This window comes from Lepidochelys olivacea (assembly GCF_965140295.1).
Source record: "Lepidochelys olivacea isolate rLepOli2 genome assembly, chromosome: 8".
Taxonomy (NCBI): domain Eukaryota; kingdom Metazoa; phylum Chordata; order Testudines; family Cheloniidae; genus Lepidochelys; species Lepidochelys olivacea.
Genome location: NC_140418.1, coordinates 96,310,000 through 96,331,732, shown reverse-complemented (window position 1 = coordinate 96,331,732; position 21,733 = coordinate 96,310,000). Strand labels below are relative to the sequence as shown.

The 21,733-nt window shown below is 38.9% G+C and overlaps 1 protein-coding gene across 2 annotated transcripts in view; it reads right to left on the bottom strand.

Moving 5' to 3' along the window:
* GLIS1 (GLIS family zinc finger 1) overlaps positions 1 to 21,733 on the bottom strand; it is a 258,681-nt gene that overhangs the window by 122,618 nt on the left and 114,330 nt on the right. For both annotated transcript variants that reach the window (XM_084637848.1, XM_084637849.1), the window contains 2 exons: positions 16,367 to 16,565; positions 7,467 to 8,571 (listed from right to left, as the gene is read on the bottom strand). In XM_084637848.1, coding sequence (XP_084493974.1) covers positions 7,467 to 8,571; positions 16,367 to 16,565 — 1,304 coding nt within the window. The remainder of the gene's footprint in view (positions 1 to 7,466; positions 8,572 to 16,366; positions 16,566 to 21,733) is intronic.

Below are 21,733 nucleotides of genomic sequence, written 5' to 3'. Positions count from 1 at the left end.
AAGAAACTGATATTGAGATATTGCAGCTGGAATGATTTGGGAGTTGGAGGCTGGTTCCAGGATATCTTCAAAAGGAGACTCCCCTCAAGATGTCTGTGGATCTGTGCTAAGAATGGGCTTCAAATTAATTTTTGTTTGGAATATCACCCAGAGTCTGGCCATAGCAGAGCTGCAAATAATTCCGAGTGTCTTACAATGAGAAAGCATCACTGTTCCCTGAGTTGTGTGTGACAAGTGGATAATGATAGTGAGATGTTATTTTTGCATGCCAGTTGGGTAAAAGGAGGTAGAGAGAGCCTAGGAGAAATTTTCCAAGGAGGATTGAGAGCATTGCCTGGAATTTTGGTCTTTGGCAGCCAGAGATGGCAGGCTGCAGCTAATATATTTTAAGATTTGATTCTGGGCATAGTTTACCCTATATTATCAGAAAATGAGCTTGAATGAATCTGGTCAATGTTGGAGGAGAGTTCTGGAGTGACTAGTTCACTTTTGCATATGACATGGGAGTGACAAATGACACAGTAACTGGGGAGAACATTAAAATCCCTCTTCATTAAAATCCTCACACTGGACCAGGCCATTGGTTAGGCTTCTTCAGCATCCTGAAGTATTTAGTTTTCTGACTAAGACCTGCTGCTTTGGAGGAAAGTGACCTCCCCCTACCTCATATATACCTTGCCAATTGTGCAATGTGGTACAGAGAGGTAAAAATTCCAACCTTGAACCTAGCAGGTGATCAGGTTACCTCCTACACAACTGTATTTCATTACTCCTGTTTTCTTAGATTACATAACTACAAACTTTATCAGTGGTAAGGAAGTTACGCAGCCCTTTAAAAACCCAGGTATAATATCTGATTTGACTATGTCTTATGACAATGAGTTTCACAGTTTGAGTACACACTGTATTAGAGTGGTATTTCCTTTTAGTGATTCTAAACCCACTGAATTTATTTTCATAGATGTTTTCCGGTTCTCTCATGAAGAGTCAATAGTATTGCCTACATGCCATGGTGATTGGTTCTGCATAAACATCGCAGCCCGACCGACATATAGATAGCAAATGAATGGAGTGACTTATGTGTTAACTATGCCCTCCCAGAATAATTTGATCAAGTCAATTGAAATAAAGACCCATGCAAATAGAGTCTTCTTCCTTATGAAAGGAATAATTCTTATGAAAGTCCCATGCTGTACCTCTAACCTTCCTTATTACCCTTCTCTTGATCTCTTCAATATTCTATGTCACTTTCTGAAGGTAGCATGACCAAAGTTGAACAGAGTCCTTTAAAAGAGGGCATTAAACAGTGGCAGTAAGAACTGATTTTTTTAGATTTACGTAGATTTATGCAAATGTAAAGAGAGGGGCACCTATCCAAAACCCTAGGTGTCCCGACACAAATTAGAGGAACACAGATAACAATTAGCAGCCAACCTCATAACAGCCACCAAAACTCAATGTCTTGTAGAGGTCCCATAAATCCCATCCCACACACATCGAACCCCCATCAAACCACTCCCTCTGCATCAGCCTGATCAAATAGATGCATGCATGCCCTGAAGGTCAACAAATTAGGATTATTTTGGCCCAAAGAGGGAAGCTGGTTCCAAAGCTGAGGACCTTCATAGAAGCCTAGAGGAATCCAGCACAAGAATCTCTGCTGACTGTACCTATGGCAGTTCAGCTTGAGGACAGAGGTGGTCCTTCAAGTAGGTAGGTCCCAAGCCTTTTAGGATAAAAATATTGTCTGTGCTATCTTCTTCTCTCTCTTTAATGCACCAAAGAATTTCATTTTCTTTTTAATTGCCTCTGATCACTGAATAATCACCCTCATTGAGCCAACTACACACAATCACTTCTAAACCATTTGCTTCACAGAATTCTGCAAATTCAGAGCTCAAACACCTATAGCATATAAAAAGTTCAGACTTACTTACGTGCAAAGTTAAATTCCATGTGCCATCCTGCTGACCAGTTTTTCAGTGCATTCAAGACTATCTGTAACGTCAGACAATCTGCAGTGGTTTAAATAAACAAATATACGTAGTATCATCACCAAACCACTTACTTGCTGTCCTCCTCCTCACCACACAAAGCTCTTAACCCTCCAGTTCCTAGACAGCATCAGGAAGTGCTGTATGGGAGATGTGTATGTCAGATTCAATTAAAAAAAAGGACCTCTGGGAACGTGGTTATACTCTTGGGTAGAATGAGTGTTTTTTTACCATTACTTTAATAGCAGCAAAGTTAGGCCAACACTGGCATTTCTGAAAATACTATCGCTGGCATCTGTGCATTATTGTTCTGTGCTCCCACAACACCCTCCATTCAGAGATCTGGAAACGCATTACAAACATGAATAAAATAGTCCTTACAACACTTCTTTAAAGGTAGGTCAGCATTAGCTTCATTTTACAGATGAAGGAACTGAATTACAGAAAGGAGGTGGATCTGAGTTTCCTTAAACTACACACACAGCAATGCACATATAGTTGTGTAAATCAGGTAATTGCATGCACAAGTAGAGAATTTCCCTGCTGATGAAGGATCGTCCCCTATACTATACGTGACTGGAGCCACAGCCTATAGAGGCTACAGTACCCAACACACCTTGCTGCATTTTGATCCAAATAGATTGCTCATTGGCTGCTGTTGGCAACTACTCACTAGCTACTGAGATCATAGATTTCCCATTGGCTGCTAGCAGCATGAATCTGCTTAGAATGCCCCACTCAGCATAGGTATAGTAATCAAGCTAAAACCCCTGATTAGTTACCAAATGTATCAGGCCCTATTGATGCTTAAAGATTTAAAAGGCCTGTGGAATTCTAAACCACCCACACAACATACAGAGAGAAAGCATAGTAGTACAGTTACTTATTTATATAGCTCTTTGTACAGAGAACCAGAACACGGGTAGCAATTTTAAAGAGGTAGATGGTTAGCTAACGTGATGTACTGGCCTGAGCACAAGATCTGCGGTCAGGAACTCTTGAGTTCTAATGCTGCCCCGATGCATATTCTTTAGGTACACTTAGGCAAATCACTTAACTTCGTTGTGCCTCAGTTTCCTTATTTGTAATGAGGCCATTATAATACCTACCCATGTGAACTGATTAACAAGTTACTATGTTTAGATTAAAAGGGCTATTTATTAACAACATAAGTAGTTGTGGGGTTTTTTTGGTACAATAGTTGCAACCAAAGGCCCCAGCCAGGCCCAAGGGCGTGCTCAGGAATTTAAAATTTCGCTAGTTTTGGTGGGGCATGTTGTGCATCCCCACTATAGCCACTGGGCCAGAGAAGCTCGCTTTCCCTGCTGTGGCCCCGCGGAAGGAAGAATTCTGTGTCCCTGCCAAATATTGGGGGTTGGGGTCATGCCCCTGCTTGTCCCCCCCTTGTACACTGCATACAGTACATACATAAAATAAAACAGAGTGTCTACTCCAAAGAGCTTGCAATCAAAGAAGGAACAAGATGTGACAAGTAGGTGTAGGACACCACAGGGTTGGACAAGAGAAAGGAAGAGTGAAAACAAGGCTACATAGTTCGCTTCTCTAAGATAAGTGAACTAGAGATATTAACGATTGAGAGACAGGCCACCTATCACTGGTGGTTTACAGGAGCACAGCGATTCATGATGCCTAGTTTCTATAAACATAAATAAATTGCATAAGTAGAAAAGAGATTTTCTTATTTCTCTTCACTCTTAGTTGCCCAAGTTTGAAAATTGGGTTCCTTGAAAACACACACACACACACACACACACACACAGAGTGATGGCAACCTTGTTGTCTATTTTTTATGAAGTTGCCACCATGCAGGAGGGACTGAAAGAGATTACCCAGTAGTGGTTTTATCCAAATCAAACAATCTTAGGCCTAAAAAGACTAAACGAGCAGCCATATATTTACATTCTCAAACAGGGATTTATGGTTAGTCTACAGTATTTAGGGATCACTATTATTCCATACACCAAAATGCTAGTAGAACTGAAAGACTACAAAAGATGCAGCTATGAGAATTTTTTTTTAAATGAAAACCATTTAAGCTTGCTAATTTTTGCTGTCTCAGACAATCAAAATTCCAATTGTCTGGGACATCAAATCTAAAAAAGCATGAAATTAATCTTCAAAAGTTAAAGTCTTAAGTACATTGCATCATTATTTTTGTTGGATATATTTTTGATTATAATGCAGATGAACCCCAAATTTAATAAAACTAAAACAACATGAGTTAAGTATGAAACATAACAGGATATTGCAGAGAGATTAGGTAGTTTCCTTTAGACTACTTGCAGAGCCCAAGGAAAAATCAAACACAAGGAACATAGTGAAGAGAAGACACAGCTTAATTAGAATATTTAACTGAATAGGAAAGCAGAATACTCAGAGTACAGGTTTTGGCAACAAAATACAGAAAGCACAAGAAGTACCCAAAATCTCAGTAGTTCCTCTACGGCAGATGTCGTTTTGCCTTTCAACCATTGGTAGTAGAGAAAGAAGCATGCTAGCTAAATTTAAACCAGCTGTAATGATGAGAGTGTTACAGTTGGACTGGAGGAAGCTTACCTCATGAAAATATTGTGGAAACTGCTGTTGGAAAGATAATAAAAGGATTAACTGCAGTTTTAGTGGACCATTTACTTTTCAATCAAAATGTCTCATGTATTTCCTGTTCTCAAGTGGCTTGAATTCCAAAATTCCTTTGTCTATTACAGTGCATAGTAGCAAAGCCTGTCATAAGAAATTAATAATTTTACATGGAAGAAAACTTTTATTTATATGGATTGAGCGCTATTTGTGCTAACTGCCCCAAACAGTCTCAAAACCTACTTGGCCAGCAATCTTAACGGGCAAAAGAAAGAAGAAAATCAGCACCCTCAAAAACAAAGTAAAATTGTATACAATGGGTAATTGTAAGCAATGAAAGAAAATCCCCACTACAAATACCAAGAGATGCAAAGTTACTGAACAGGGCAATCCACTAAACATAACAAAACAAAACTTAAGAACTCAATTGATGCAAAATGAATTGCCTTATTAATTTCCAGGGGTAACTGCACAACTATTACCCCATCAAAAGATAACCAATAATGTAAAATGGCATAACATCATAGCACAAAGAAAATACAAAGAAATCTTTTTTAAAAAATGGAATGTAATTCAGCAGGCAAATGATCCCCATTTGAGGATAATAATTTTAAGGAGATGAGTCTGTGCCTTAAGATCTCGCATTGCTAGATCAAGTAATTTCAACAGCAGGAAGCTAGACTTGCAGAAAAGATGCATTTTTAATGTGCCTCAAAGGTCCGGTTTTACTATAGCATACGACTCGAGGTCTCAATTATTATTACCTGCTGATAGTCACTATTTTTGTTCTGGTTATGGAAGGAGTTAACTGCTCGTGTGATGTTATGCTCTTAATTCTCTCTGGGACACACAGAGTACTGGAGTGATTACACTGTCAGCTGTAATGAAACAGAGCTTTATATATTTACATGCCAAGAGTACATACATATTTCCAGCATGTCCAATATGCAGGTTTTCGTCGGGCCTTTCACAACACTAAATTCTTGAGATGTTGTCAATAGCCTATTATTTAATGCAGACTAACAAAGTGACTGAAAGGGGAAAATTTTTAGTGTTACATGAACTAACTTCTGTGGTATACACAGAGTCCTATACAAACACTGACTGGAATGTAACATTAGAAAGCTGCTATACAATAGCTGTCGAATATGCATCTTAGCAAAAATGAAGAAGGGTCTCCATCGCCTGCCTGAGTAAATCTAGCACTCTCTACTGCGTCTTTCATCATCATAGAAAAGCTAACCAAGTTTCCCCATTTTATCATTTTCTTTAAAAAAGCCTGAAAGAAATCAAGAGAAGAGATTGTTTTCATTTCTTTGTAAGTGATTAAAAAGCCAGTTCCACTGAGAAATCCAGATGGTTTAGCAGTTTCATTACATTTTTATTTATAAGAAAGGGGTTTTCATTGCTCTTTTAACATTTACGGCAATAAAAATAACTGTAAAGAGTTTAAATTCCTCAGTGCTTTTACAAGAGATGTTGATGCTACTTATGAAACTGAGGCCAAAGGTAATTATTTGTATAGGTACTCCTGCTTGATAAATTAGACACATACAGTTGTCACTCTTAAAATGTGCCATTTTACCTCAAGCAACTAAATAATGATGCCTCACTATTTCCATTATTTCCACTGTTATTCCATATACATGGTTTCGGGAATACTAATTGAATTGAATACTAATATTAAGATAACATTATTAAGATATCTAAGGCAAATGAAAAGTTGTTAAGGTGATAATAGCATTATTCTGTGGCAACGCAAAAAATGTTGCGTATTACTTTTCCTCTCCTCCAACCGATCGTTAATACTTGACACAAGGCCTTGAGAGATTTCTAGCACCAAATTACATATATAGATATATAAACACACACAAGCCATAATGGACTTCATCCTGTCCTCACGTTCTTATGAGTATTTCTCACAATAAGATTTTGCTACCAATACAATAATGGGGGGGAATTTTGTAAATTGAGTAACATCACCTGCTGGTGCAATTATTCCTTTGATTTTTTTTTTTTTTTACAGCAGTACACAAAGAAAGCTTTGAAAATCTCATGACTCAGTTTGGAAGCTCATGTCAAACTTGCTTAGTTTTATCTAGTCTATTCAAGGTCTTATATTATCGCTGCTCCCTGCATATGGAAAGCTCCATGGAAGCCATTAACTTCTATTTTAATTTGGCCACATTATCGTCATAGGATGCAGATCAGCAGACAGTGCTGTTCTCAAGACCTCCTTTTTGGAATGCTGATGTTGTTTACTATAGCTTGATCAGAGGAGAACAAAGGGGTTTATTTTTTCAGAACACTCTATTTTGCCTAGTTCAAAAAACAAAACAACCCCCCTAAATCCAACCCCTAACAACCTTAGAAAATCTCAAGATATGCAGATTTTTTAACCATTTTAAATCCTTAATATGATTCTTTTTCTTTTCTGAACTACCATCTCAAACTGTTGCACTATTAACTCCATGGGTTATTGTTGAGAAGGAGGAATGAAAAGAATTTAATTAGATGTGTTTTATGTTTCTTTATTTAAAATGTCACCTGAGGCTCAGTGACCCTTATTTTACGTTAAATGACTGCTGCTGGCTTTGATCATCATTTTATTAATGCTTTAATGAATATTAAAAAAATAAACCATTGTATTAAAAGTTAAGCTTTCATATAAAGGGGACTGAATCTCTTTTCCAAGAGCTACAATATTTATTACTCAAACATTTCCTTTAAAATTAAGTTCCTTCCCCAAATCTCCTTAGAACAAACCAAGTTACAGGAAAGTATGATAATTATATTTGAATAATATTGAAGAGAGAGAGCCAGTGAGTGAGCAGAGTAGCATGTTTCTGTTCAAACAACAGATTCCAGACTTACCATACACTTGTTTGGTTTTTCTCCAGAATGAACCCTCATATGAATCAGCAATTTGTAACGAGCATTGAAAGGCTTATACCGACGGACACAGCCTGCCCAGAAGCAAGTAAAGTCCTCTCCCTTCCTTTGGTCAATGTGTGTTTTTTCTAGGTGTCTGACCAGTCCATCTTGTTGGTCATAAGTGGCATTGCAGTCAATCCACCGACAGACCTGTGTACCATTGCTGACCTCTTGTTCATCTCCTTCACTGGGCTGAAGGGACTTTGGAGACATGGAGACGTGCAAATGAGGCAACGTCCCTTGAGTCTGGCTTAGCTGCTGGTGTAAATGATAAGGCGGCGGCGGCAGCCCCTGACGATGCCGAAAGAGATCTGTGTTAGAGGAATAATCATCGACCGGTTCTTGTTTTAAGAAACTCACCTTCTGGCTGCTGTGTGAGGCATCTTGCTGAGGCATACTAGTACCATTCATCATAAGGTTAAGACTTGCATTTTCCTCTATTTGCTGCATTTGTAGCGGATCACAGTCATCTCTGTCACAATCAGTGGAAAGAGGTACAAGGCATGCTGAAGGAGAGGGAAGACTGCAAGGGTTCCCAGGCTGAGAGCAAGACTGAGGACAAGAAGATTTCTGAGCACTGTGGTGACTGACCTCCAAAGGATGAGAGGAAATGCCAGCCGAATTAGTCCGCAGACCATTCACGCAGGTGACCAGTGATGTTTGCGACGTGCGGATAATAGCTGTAATATCGATTCCTTCAGCTGAAGATGGCATAACAGAGATGCATCTTTTCTTCAGGTTGCTTGATTGTAGCCTGGCTGAATGTTGAGGGCTGCCAAATGACAATGAACCCAGGGAGGAGCTATGTTCATTATTAAACAAGTATGATGAAAGTGAATTTGTAAAGCTATTATTCATTAGGTCTATTTCAGGATGCAGACTACCAGAGGCTCGCAGCTCCATTCCCTCTGTAGTCCTTCTATGTGCAGAAACCTCCGAAAGAACCTTATAATCACCTGGGCACTCTTGCTTAATGTGCTGAGCTGGGTGACTTCCATTCATGCACAAAGTGGAAGAATCGATGGAGTCCTGAAACCTGGGAGACCTGTAATACAGTTTCATTAAACATCACCAACTGTGGGAGAATTTATGATTTTTGTACAAGATGCAACATTTATTACGCCCTGGAGAATGAAACCACTTATTCTCTACTGCACGTTGTCTGTGTCTTCCAACAATTAACTTTTAAAAACCTGCAATGTTTCCTCTGTGGCCTTGTAAAGGTAGCATCATTTTACATGGGATTAATTTTACACTGTGGGTTACACATTGCACAAACTCCTTCCCACCCCTACTACTGACATCTCATCAATCATAATCTATAGGGTCAATGTACAGACTGGACAAAACCATAGCAAAAAGTGTGATAGCTTTAGCCATTTTTTAGTTTTTTGAACACAAGCATTTTCGTTAGAGCACATAGGGAAAGTGTTTTGGAGTTCTCACATAGCTCACAGTGGTGGCATTAATTTTGTTCACACTCTCTAGAGACATTCACCATTACAAAATTCACAACATTTCAACTCACAAGGCATTTGTTTGAGGAAAAAATTTGATCAGCTGAAAAAAGGGGGATGTAAAGAAATAACTGGAACTGCTGGGCACTATTACAATCTACAATAATCATTAATTTAAAAAACCTGCTAGTTGCCTCAGATCAGTGATTCTCAATCTTTTCCCTAGCAGAGCACCCCATTTTTATCTAGCTGGGATCTAGCCAGGCCCCCTCTGCCATTTGGTAATGTGAGGCTAGGTTAGCACTGACTCCCTGGCATTTGTTCAAGATCCTACTGAGAGTCACAACCCCCAAGGTAGGAACCCATGCCTTAGGTAACTAAATAGGGTTAGGAACATAAGAATGGCCATATCAGATCAGATCCATGATCCATTTAGTTCTGTTCTAACACTGGGCAATACAAATTGGCTCATGCAAAGGAGTCCATAACAGACAATTTTTAAATAACCTGCCTATAGGAGAAGTTTTTTCCTAATATTTTCTTCCAGGCAATCAGTGATTGGCTTATGTCCTAAAGCACAAAGTTTTATCTCTCTTATAAATATTTATCATAGCTGATATAACTGTGTCTGTATTATTTCTCACTATTAGCAGCTGTTCCCTAGATATTCCTACAGCTTATGTAATATATAGGGCTTGTGCTGGCCCTCTTCGCATGGGTGAATTTCACACTACAGAGGATTGTGGGTAATATTGCAAACACTGAGGCAACTATGGTTATTCAGCAAGTTTTTAAGGAAACCACATTTAAAACAAAATTGGAAAAATTGTAGAGTGAGCAATGCCTGTATATGCAGCATGTATAGCCAGATAGCTACTGATGAGTCAAACATGCAGCTACTGTACACGTATGTAATGGAAATATTTATGGGGTAAATCACAGAACCATGGAATAGATTTCATTTATCTTACAACTTGACTATTTCAACTGCATTCTGCTCCCTAATCCATTCTTGCTGGGGCTATTCTAACATTCCAACTATGGACAGCTTTCCAACTGCTATGAATTTAAAAAAAAAAACCACACCCACAAAAACGTTTCTTACCCACAACGAGGAGAGATTTGTCAGAAAGATTACAGTGCATTGAGATTCAGTACTGGCAATATTCGCAGGGGTGGGTGGGTGAGATTCTGTGGCCTGAGTTGTGCAGGAGGTCAGACTAGACTATCATAACGGTCCCTTCTAACCTCAATATCTATGAATCTATGAATTACTTCTGGTGTCTTGTTTACAACACACCGGCTAATATGTCCCAGAATGATGTTTGCTTTTTTGAAACAGTGTTATATTGTTGACTCCTGTTTAGTCTGTGATCCATTATTACCCCAGATCCTTTTCTGTAGTACTCCTTTCTAGGCAGTCATTTACCATTTTGTATTTGTACAATGGATTATTCTTAAGTGTAGTGCTTTGCATTTGTCCTTATTGAATTTCATCCTGTTTATTTCAGACCATTTCTCCAGTTTGTCAAGATTATTTTGAATTCTAAACCTGTCCTCCAAAGCACTTGCAACCTCTCCCAGCTTGGTATCATTCACAAACTTAAGTATACTCTCTATGCCATTAGCCAAATCATTATAAAAGATATTGAATAGAATTGGATCCAGGTCAGATCCCCATGGCACCCCACTGAATATGCCCTTTCCAGCTTCATTTTGAACCACTGATAACTACTCTCTGAGTATGGTTTCCAATCAGTTGTACACCCACCTTATAGTAGGCTATCTTTTCTTAGGTTGCTTAGGAGAAGATAATGTGAGACAGTATCAATAGCCTTAGTAAAAAGTTGAGATATATCACATCTACTGCTTCCCCCCATCCACAAGGCTTATCACCTTATCAAAGAAGGATGTTGGGTTGGTTTGACAAGATTTGTCCATGACAAATCCATGTTGATTGTCACCTTCTTATCTTCTCGGTACTTACGAATTGATTGTTTGATTATTTGCGTCATTATCTTTCCAAAGTCAAGCTGACTGGTTTTTAATTTCCTGGGCTGTCCTTATTCCTCTTTTTATAGATATGTACCATATTTGCAGTTTTCCAGTCCTCTGGGATCTCTCCCTTCCTCTATGAGTCCTCAAAGATAATGGCTAATAGTTCAGATATCTCTGCAGCCAATTCCTTAAGTATTCTAGGATGTATTTTATCAGCCCCTATCAACTTGAAGACATCTAACTTGTCTGAATAATTCTTACCTTGTTCTTTCCCTATTGCAGCCTCAGATCCTATCCCATTTATACTGATGTTCACTACATTAGTCCTCCATTCTAACCTTTTTAGTGAAAACTGAAACAAAAAATACATTTAATGCTTTGGCCATTGCTGCGTTTTCTGTTACTGTCTTTCTCTCCTGTCCTTACTCTTCACTTTGCTTCTAATGTATCTGTAAAATGTTTCCTTGTTACCCGTTATCTCCATAGCTAGTTCAATCTTGTTTTGTGCCTTGGCCTTGCTAATTTTGTCCCTATATGCTTGTGTTTTGTTTTGTTTTTTTTAATATTCATCCTTTATAATTTGACCTAGTTTCCACTTTATGTAGGACTCCTTTTTGAGTTTCAGTTTGTTGAAGATCTGGTTAAGCCAGAGTGGTCTTTTACCATGCTTTCTATCTTTCCTATGCATTGGGATAATTTCCTTTTGTGACCTAAATAATGGTGATTGGTCCTGCAGCACAGAGGTACTGATCCCAAGAAGCACTATGCTCCCAAACCTTCCAGTGAAATCAATGGGAGTTTCCAGGACTCAACCTTACTCAAAATCTGGACTGTAGTTTCTGTGATGAAGACAATTGTATCACACGGAGTATGAAATGTATAAAGAGTAAAAAAGAGTGTGATTTCTAAAAAGAAACAAAAGGAAGTATTGGGGTGAATAATTTCAATCAAGAAAGAATGAATTCACATTTCTCATCCACACAGCTTTGTGTTACAGAGGTTCTGCTTATGTAAATATAAATATTGGCTACTAATGCAGATTTGCATACCAGAATTCTTCATAAGAATTATAGCTTTCTAGATATATGCACCATGTTATACACATTATGCCCCCGTTAGTCAGTTAACATTGCTGTAGGAAGTTGCATTATTTTCATTTCCCAACTTTTGGGTGTAGACATTTTCAACCTTAAAGTTGCATTAGTGCAAATTTTCTGCGTTTACTATAGAATTTTATCATCACCCTTCTAGGGCAAACTCTGGGCCCCTGCCGCCGCAGCCATTGTGGGGCCCAAACTGGAGCAGAACTGGTGCAGTTCTACTGACCAGGCACGGGAGGGACAGGATTCCTGGAGACCAGCTTTTTAGGTAGCTCCTTCGATGTTATTATTTATCATTTGTACTGAGATAGCCTTGAGATGGCTCAGTCAGGGATTAGAGCTCCATTATGCTAGGCATTGTGCTAACAGATAAAAAGACAGTCCTTGCCCCAGAGATCTCACAGTCCAGGGCAGTGGTTCTCAACCTGCAGCCCAATCACCACGCAGCTGCAGCCCATGTGACATTCTCAGGGCCATACAGGCAGTATATTTGTGTTATGTGGCCCACATAACACAGAGAGCTGCATATGTGGCCCACAACGGTAAACACATTGAGAACCACTGGTCCAGGAACTATAACTTGCTGCAAACATGGATGTAACAAATAAATGAAGGTGGGATGATGAAGGGACAGTAAAATGAACACAGTACGGTTGTGCCAACATGCAGGGGATAGGGGCGGGGCAGAGTGGGTGGCTTTGATACAGGGGATATACAATAGGAATTGAGGGCGATGGTGAATTTTGGAGGTGGAGGAATTCCTATTGACCTCCCCCGCAGAATACATATAGGTTTGGAGACATCTTTAAATGTTCACTCTAAGCAACAATCCAATTGCACAGGATGTTACAGCACGCTGTACAAAGAAGTAAGGTCTTTGTACAGTATGTTACAGTCCTGTGGTGGCAAGTGAAGTCGTAAAGAGCTTCTAAAGAGACTTCCATACACCGTAATTGGAGCCAGAGAACAAGGACAGTAGCACTTTGCCAGAAGTGTTTTAGTTTAAAAACAGCCTCAGAGTAAAATAGCCCCATAGTAAATAATTTGAAGATTTTGGCTAAACAAATGTACGTGCCTTTAATTTCCCTTGCAAGCAAGTCTTTTCTGATTACTGACAGTTTTAAGAAGCTAGAGGATATTGTTCTGCTACACAATTACGGGGCCCTTGCATGATTTGCTTTTTGTCTGCTCCGCTGCCTTTACACAGAAAAACAAGAACACAATGTGGGAAGAGTTTTCCATGCCTGATAATGGATTATCTGACAAATGGCCAACATTAGCTGTACATGGAGGCCAACTGTGGTGAAGAAGGTATTAGGACTTTTCCAGTATAACACACACATCTCATTTACAAATATTATGTAGTGGAAATTATGTTGCATAACTTAAAAGCTATTAACTGAGCTTGGGATGGAAGAGAAGGGGGTATTATCTGTGGATTAATGCAGTCATCACTGGAATACAGTTCCTGAGGAAAAAAAAACCATGGGGGGAGCTGATGGGGATAATGAATTTCAGTGTGATGGGAAAAACAGCAGAAGCCAGTCGTAACACTGAATTCCTAGCGGCATTTTGAGCTCGTGGTGGAGGTGTCGTCGTTTGTCTGGGTTTTCTTTGTGGTTGTACACATTAGTCGTTCAAAGATTAACCCAGAACCCTTGTCAGAATTTGCATTTCCCCTTATTTATGCATTGGACATCAGAGCTGGTCAGAACAACCACTGCAAAGTACAGTCAGTGCTGTCCAGAGTACGTTTTGTTACATCCATTCCCACCCTCTTTTGTCCAGGCATTGTCCAAGAAAGGGCTCAGTCCTGAAAGGCACTGCGCACCCTCAACTCCCACTGACTTCACTGAAAGCCAGAGCACTCGGCACGATGCATATTGGGCTCTTGTATTTTTAACTCTTCAGGGTAAGGACATTGTCTTCTTGTATTTGTCTGTAAAGAACCACAACTATGTCACTGCGGCAAAGAGTCCTGTGGCACCTTATAGACTAACAGACATATTGGACCTTAAGCTTTCGTGGGTGAATACCCACTTCGTCGGATGCGACTAACAGACATATTGGACCTTAAGCTTTCGTGGGTGAATACCCACTTCGTCGGATGCATCCGACGAAGTGGGTGTTCACCCACGAAAGCTTAAGGTCCAATATGTCTGTTAGTCTATAAGGTGCCACAGGACTCTTTGCCGCTTTTACAGATCCAGACTAACACGGCTACCCTCTGAAACTATGTTACTGTGTAAATAATGAATAGTAATAATAATAAATGCTGTCTGTTTTCGCTTTCATACCAAGAAGTAGCTTTGACTCCATATAATGTGTCTGTTAGGAAAGACAGGTGCATTCACTGTGCTAGGATTAGTTACTGTATGTCTGTCATGCTCACAGAGCCAAGCAGGGCACGAACACTACACTGAAAATCCTGTACAAATCAAAACTGTGGAAACAGGGTGGACATACAAACCGAGAGCAAACAGCCCATGAAGGAATGGAAAGCAACCACAATGTACCTCAAGATGCTCTCCAAACAGTTACTCAGGAAATGCTGAAACCTGACGATTTTAGAACATGTTGTAAAACAAACACAAGAGAATTACCTCAATCACCTGCTGCTTTATCGTAATAGCAGCCCTCTCATATTCTGTTGCATACAATCCTCTATGTTGTGCTGGGAATCTTCCCTCAGACAGAGATGGAAGGAGTTCATATTTCTGAGTGTAGTACTGTGATCCCCAGTATACACTTATCTGTCATTTCCCTATTATGGATTTTAGAAAAAGCTTCAAAAAGATCTAAGCAGGGTCCTCTCCTTCTCTTTTTGTTTTCTTCTGCCCAAATTATCTTTGTTTCATAATTATCCTCAACGACAGAATAAAAACAGCCTGATAATTGCAAGAACAGCACTGAGACATAAAATGGTTGGGACGGAGCTGAGTTAAATGCAGCAGAAGCATAAAAGTTTTAATACCAGCAGCAGAATATGTTTGCTATTTGGCATGAAAATGATCTGCTTTTTTTCCTTAAAGTTCTCTCCACTTGATTGTCACATTGATGTGCCTTTTATTCCTGAAAATTCAGATATCCTTGTCCCATTAGTAAAAGAAAAAGGGAAAACAATGCATAAATGTGTATAATAAAATCAAAAACAGCCAGATTTCCATGACTAAGTTACACAGTCAAAATTTCCTCTTGCTGGATCTATGGAAATTTGGGTTTGATGGTTCCAGGCAGAAAGCATCAATTATTCCAAATATTTAAGATAAAGCCTGCAACTTTATTGAGTTTTTTTTATTTCTGCATCTCTTCAAAAAGGTCAAGATCATTTCTTATCATAAGCTTTTCCAGAAACCATTGTAATTAAAATAGATGGACATATTTTAATTCAGAGCAGGCTTCTATTCACAATGCATGTCTGTTTCGGGTATTTGTTTAAAATCTGGTAATGTTAAATTTGTAACAACAACACAAAAAATAATAGAGTTCTACATTTTCGTATAATTAATTTATAGCAAATGTTTAAGTAGGGCTCTGCCATGAACAGAATCTAAGAACTGTGCATATATCAAAACCAGAGCCCAGATTTTTACATTGTAGCCTTAAAAGCAAATACCAAGGATATGGTGCTCTGTGGGAACATTTAGCTCCGTTTGTTAAAGGAAACACTGTAGAAAGAGAGTGGCACCCGCTTCCTGGAGGTTTAATGGTGGCATGCCAGACTGCCATATGGAAGACTCCAGTTTGGGAGTGACTCTACCATCCTTTTTTCCTTGGTTGGAACTTAGAAGCATCGTGGGTGGTGAGAAGGGAGGGGAGGCAGTTTTCTTTCCAATTAAGGCACTGGCAAATTATCATTCATTTCAGTGGATGCTGGGATCGTACTCACAGAGGAGACATACTTAAACCCCAAAAGTGAAGGGTGTCACTGCCTTTAGAGTGATCACCTAGTGGTAGGCTCATGGAGCAGTATGAGTGCATCTGCACAGAAAGGCCATGCCTCAGGCCCAGCAGTAAGGTACCATCAATGACAGCCGCTAATGAGTAATGGAATTAGTTGATTGGAAGGGGAGATTAAATGGCTGCCCCAGAAGAAATGAGAAGATGAGGCAAAAGCCAAAGAGATCATCCAACCCTGGCATTCACATCAGGCCACTCAAGCACGCCCAATGAGGGCAGAACCCATGTCCAGATCCTGAAAGGTTGCTACTGGGAAAAAAAGATTATAGCAATGAAGGGCTTCAAAAGGGAAAGGTATATAAAGCTACAAAAACAGGAACAATACCTGGTATCTGAGTGTGTTAAATTCAGGTGACCGACATGTAGCAATCTCTCACGAGATAATGGGTAGTCTCGGGTAAGTGGATTTCCTGTGTGGATGAGCAGACTCTGTCTACAGACAGGTACTGAGCTATTTGTCATTTCCATGTCCATCATGTTCTTCTTCTCGGAGATCAAATTACAATGGCTGTATCCACCATTCACTGTTAAATAAATTAAAAAAGAGAGAAAGTGAGTGAGAGAAAATAACCATAAGCTTCTACCCACGGATGCTGCTATATCAGTTATCATTCTCAGTTGTTCCCACTTTTGGCTCCTCTCATGAAAGCATTATAATTGCAACAGCAAAGAATGTTAAGGGTTTCACAATGAACCAAGAACTAATTCCAAAGGAATTAGTGTCCAGAATTTATTGCTCTTGTTCCTTTTTTTAAAGATGAGGCTGTTTTTCACTTCATATGTTAGCTTTAAAAAAAATGTAATAGTTTCCTTTTCTTCTACGTTTTTGGGGGGCAGCAAGAGGTAGTGTTTCCTACATTTTTTAGTTGGTTAGTTTTGTTTTGGGGTTTATTCATTTATTTTGGTGGGATTGGTTGTTGGATTTTTTTCTATTAGTAAAATTAATGAGGACAATATTAATGCAAGGGTCTTCTGCAGTCTAAGTGAAGTCTTCATTTTTTGTATTTTTGGTCTACACAGGAAAGTTATACTGGTATAAGATGTGAAAACTAACGTATGATTTAAAACTGATAGCGTAACAGCAGCATAAATTCCCCATGTAGATACACTTAACATGACCTGAGTGCCTTTCTTTAGAAATTTTGGTTTAGCTTATGTCACTTTTAAGCTAAACCAAAAAAAAAAAAAAAAGCTACTTTAATAAGAGAATAAGTGTCCACATAGTGAGTTATATCAGTCTAACTGTACTGTTTGAACTGTAGCAGTATAATTATACTGTCAAAACTTTCCTGTACTAGCACACCCTTAGAATATACAGGATCAGGGCATTAGTGAGGAGATTCTAGTTTATTTCCTGATGACAAATGGGAAAAAAATAAATATTTGTCATGTGTTTAAGTTTATTCGTATTTTCAAAATAATCGATTATTTTTCTATATTCTTATTCTGCTCTGGCTAGATCTGGACATGTTTAATTTCACTCTTACACCAAAAGATGAGGGAAATGGACCAAAGATACAGCAATTATTTTAAGAAAAAGAATTCTGGACACATTTTCAAATCTATCCATGGACATTAGATGCATAGATCCAAAAATGACAGATGTGTTTAAAAGCAGATGGCAAGATATAGCCTAGGACTTAGATCCTGAGCCTGAAAACACCAACACACATGCTTAAATTTAAGTATGTGAGTAATTCCACTGACTTTAATGGGACTACTCATGAGCTAAAAGTTAAGCATGTGGGAAAACATCTGCAGAATAGGAGGGGCCTTAAACTGCGAGGTACAAAAAAAAAATCACTATAGATATTTACCATGATATGCTTATTGCACATGGGCCATGCCTTTAAAATACTAGATCATAAGTATGGCCATACTTGGTCAGATCAATGGTCCACCTAGCCCAGTATCTCGTCTTCTGACAGTGGCCGGTGCCAGATACTTCAGAGGGAATGAGCAGAACAGGGCAATTACAGAGTGATCCATCCCCTGTCATCCGGTCCCAGCTTCTGGCAGTCAAAGGTTTAGGGATACCCAGAGCACAGGGTTGCAGCCATTTTTGTTGCTCTTCTTTATACTTTTCCCAATTGTAATATATCTTTTCTGAGATGGGACAACCAGAACTGCACACAGTATTCAAGGTGTGGGAGTACCATAATTTATATAGTGGCATTGATATTTTCTGTTTTATTATCTGTCCCTTTCCTAATGGTTCCTAATATTCTATTAGCTTTTTTGACTGCCACTGCACACTGAGCAGATGTTTTCACAGAACTATCCACAGCGACTCCAAGATCTCTTTCTTGCATGGTAACAGCCAATTTAGACCCCATCATTTTGGATGTATAGTTGGGATTATGTTTTCCAATTTGCATTACTTTGCATTTATAAACATTGAATTTCATTTGCCATTTTCTTGCCCAGTCACTCAGTTTTATGAAGTCCCTTTGTAACGCTTCACAGTCAGCTTTGGACTTAGCTATCTTGAATAATTTAGTGTCATCTGCAAACTTTGCCACCTCACTGTTTACCCCCTTTTCCAGATTATTTATGAATATGTTGAACAACACTGGTTCCAATACAGATCTTTGTGGAACCCACTATTTTCCTCTGTCCACTGTGAAAACTGACCATTTATTCCTACCCTTTGTTTCCTGTCTTTAACCAGTTACTGATCTATGAGAGGATCCCTCTTATCCCATGACTGCTTACTTTGCTTAAAAGTCTTGGGTTAGGGACCTTGCCAAAGGCTTTCTGAAAGTCCAAGTATGCTATAGCCCCTGGATCACCCTTGTCCACATGCTTGTTGACCCTCTCAAAGAATTCTAATAGATTGGGGAGGCATGATTTCCCTTTACAAAACCCAACGTATTGTGTTCATCTATATGTCTGAAAAAATCTGTCCTTTTACTATAGTTTCATCCAGTTTGCCTGGTACTGAAGTTAGACTTACTGGCCTGTGATTGCCAGGATTGCCTCTGAAGCCTTTATAAAAAATTGATGTTACATTAGCTATCCACCAATCACCTGGTACAAAGACTGATTTAAGTGGTAGGTTACATACCACAGTCAGTAGTTCTGCAATTTCTCATCTGAGTACTTTCAGAACTCTTGGGTGAATATCATCTGATCCTGGCAACTTATTACTGTTTAATTTATAAATTTGTTTCAAAACCTCCTCCACAGACACCTCAATCTGGGACAGTTCCTCAGATTTGTCATCTAAAAAGAATGGCTCATGTGTGGGAATCTCCCATATGAACCACATATATAATCAAGGAGAAAGGAATTAAAATCACACATACAAAAATCAGTTTAGAAGAGCAACGGTGATAACTGACTTTTTTTTTTTAACTTCAGAGAGGAGAATTGTATTTATTTACCTACTTCAAAAGTGTGTTGTGAGGGTTTTTTTTAATGAATGTTTGAAACATGTCTTGAGATCTTCAGATCAAAGGAACTAGAGGCAGGTAAAGTACTTGTACTAGTTCTGGCTGCTTTTCACTTACATTTTTCCTCTTAATAAACAAAAATGACAACAAAACCCATCAGATATTCTACTACTACTAATTTGCTATTGACCAGTTTTCTGATCTGCCATACCAAATCAACAGTCCAGACAGAATCTTTTCATGTTAGTGAATGGAGCGGCAATAAAGAAACGTCGTAAGTGTTGCTTGAAGCTGTCTCAATTGAGCTGCATACTGTGTTATGGATGAAGGTGTAGTACAGACATGCATTTAAGGCAAAATCAGTTCAATTTAAAAGAACAAGCAAACAAACCAGACCAAAAAACACCAACAGGAGTTTGCAGTCAAAGGCCTGATCCTGCAGTCCTTCAGCAGGAAAAGTCAAATGGAGTCTTGCTTGTGCACAGTAGGACTGGAGCTTTGATCAGAAAACGTGTTTGTGCCACAGTAAAATATTTTAAAACATTTCCTTTTATTAGCCCCATCTACATTCGGAAACTGACCCATTGCAAAGAATGGTTGTCAGCAACAGATCTTCCTGAACTAGAGTTGAAAACGGTGTGTGTTATTGTAGATGAAACACAACCATTTTCAGTATCATTACAGAAAGTGTGACTGCAACATGACTCCATCAAGTCTCAGGGTATGTCTACATTGCAATTAGACACCCACACCTGGCCCTTGCCAGCTGATTTGGGCTTATGCGGTTCAGGCTGAAGGACTATTTAATTGCAGAGTAGCCTGAACTCTGGGACCCTCCCATCTCGCAGTGTAGACATATCCTTGGTCACACTTTCTGTAACATGCCAGTTTCCCAATGTAGGGTTTTGACTCATAAGATGGAACAAATGGCTTAGTTCCATATGTGGCAATTCACACTTTAAAATGTCACTGAAAATGGTATGGGAAAAGAAACAGTATTCATAATGCACTGACTATAGTATAATTGAAGTAACCACTTCTAAGAGGTTGGCACACAAGCCTGGAACTGTGAAGAAAGTTCCAAGCATAATGGCCTGATTTTCTCGTCCATTGCCGTTTTGGGGCATGAAAAGAATGTGAACATCAAATGCACATTTTTCCTGAAGTTAATGTACCAGCCTAATTTGGGTTATTGCTGCTAACTGAATATATTTCTTGAAAATGTTAAAACAAGCCTTTCTGGCAAAGAAATACTTGCAAAATACCCATTCTGCAAACTTAGATACATCTCTGTATGCGTGTGTCTGTGTGTGTATGCATAATCAGGAACAACCCATTGAAATGAGTCAGATTCTCCTCTCATATACATATACTTAAGTGGAATTATCTCTATGCAACCTTTATATACAATTTATATCATTCTTTCATATTTACATACATTCCAACATTCACATTTACCTTATTAGACTCTGTTGTGATAGCATCAGGAATATCATGGTATATAGCATTTTTAAAGCTTTTCATGAGGTAAAGGTAATTAACAGTGTATATATGAAGTTCTGCACTTTTTCAAAATGGCTGCCATTTCTCTTTGTTGGATCAAAGCCATAGGCTGTGCTCTGTTAAAATGTTTCCCTACAGCTTTTGACTGTGAAGCTCTGTTTAACAAAGATGGCTTTCCTTTCCCATGTTTCCAATGGCACAAAAGCTATGCTACCCTCTAGGAAGATGGTTACCCCCGTGCCATCAGGAAGGACACTGAGTTGCTGTCAGTGGACTTTAAATGGGATCAGGTTCAGGGCTGTAGTGAATATGAGAGAGGCGATAGTCTGGGAAGTCAATGATTATGGAAGATAGGTAAATCTTGGAGATAAACTTTGAAAATCCAGATCTTTTCTGGCCTGGAAGACTCCCTAATAAGTGGAGAAATAGTAAAAAGGATGGGTTTCAGAGTAGCGGCTGTGTTAGTCTGTATTCGCAAAAAGAAAAGGAGTACTTGTGGCACCTTAGAGACTAACCAATTTATTTGAGCATAAGCTTTTGTGAGCTACAGCTCACTTCATCGGATCCATTCAGTGCAAAATACAAAAAGATGGTAACGCAAGAGTCAAGAAAATCAAACCCGAGATCTTGAGAGGGAGAAAAGGTTTTTAGTCACACTGTTTAAAACTACGTTTTTTGTTTACTCTGTAAATACCTATTTCACTTCAATGACTAACTTACATTTTGGGGGAAATCAGAACTTTGTTAAAGATTCAAACCCTGTCCTTTCAATTAGGGAACACCAGACTTGACGT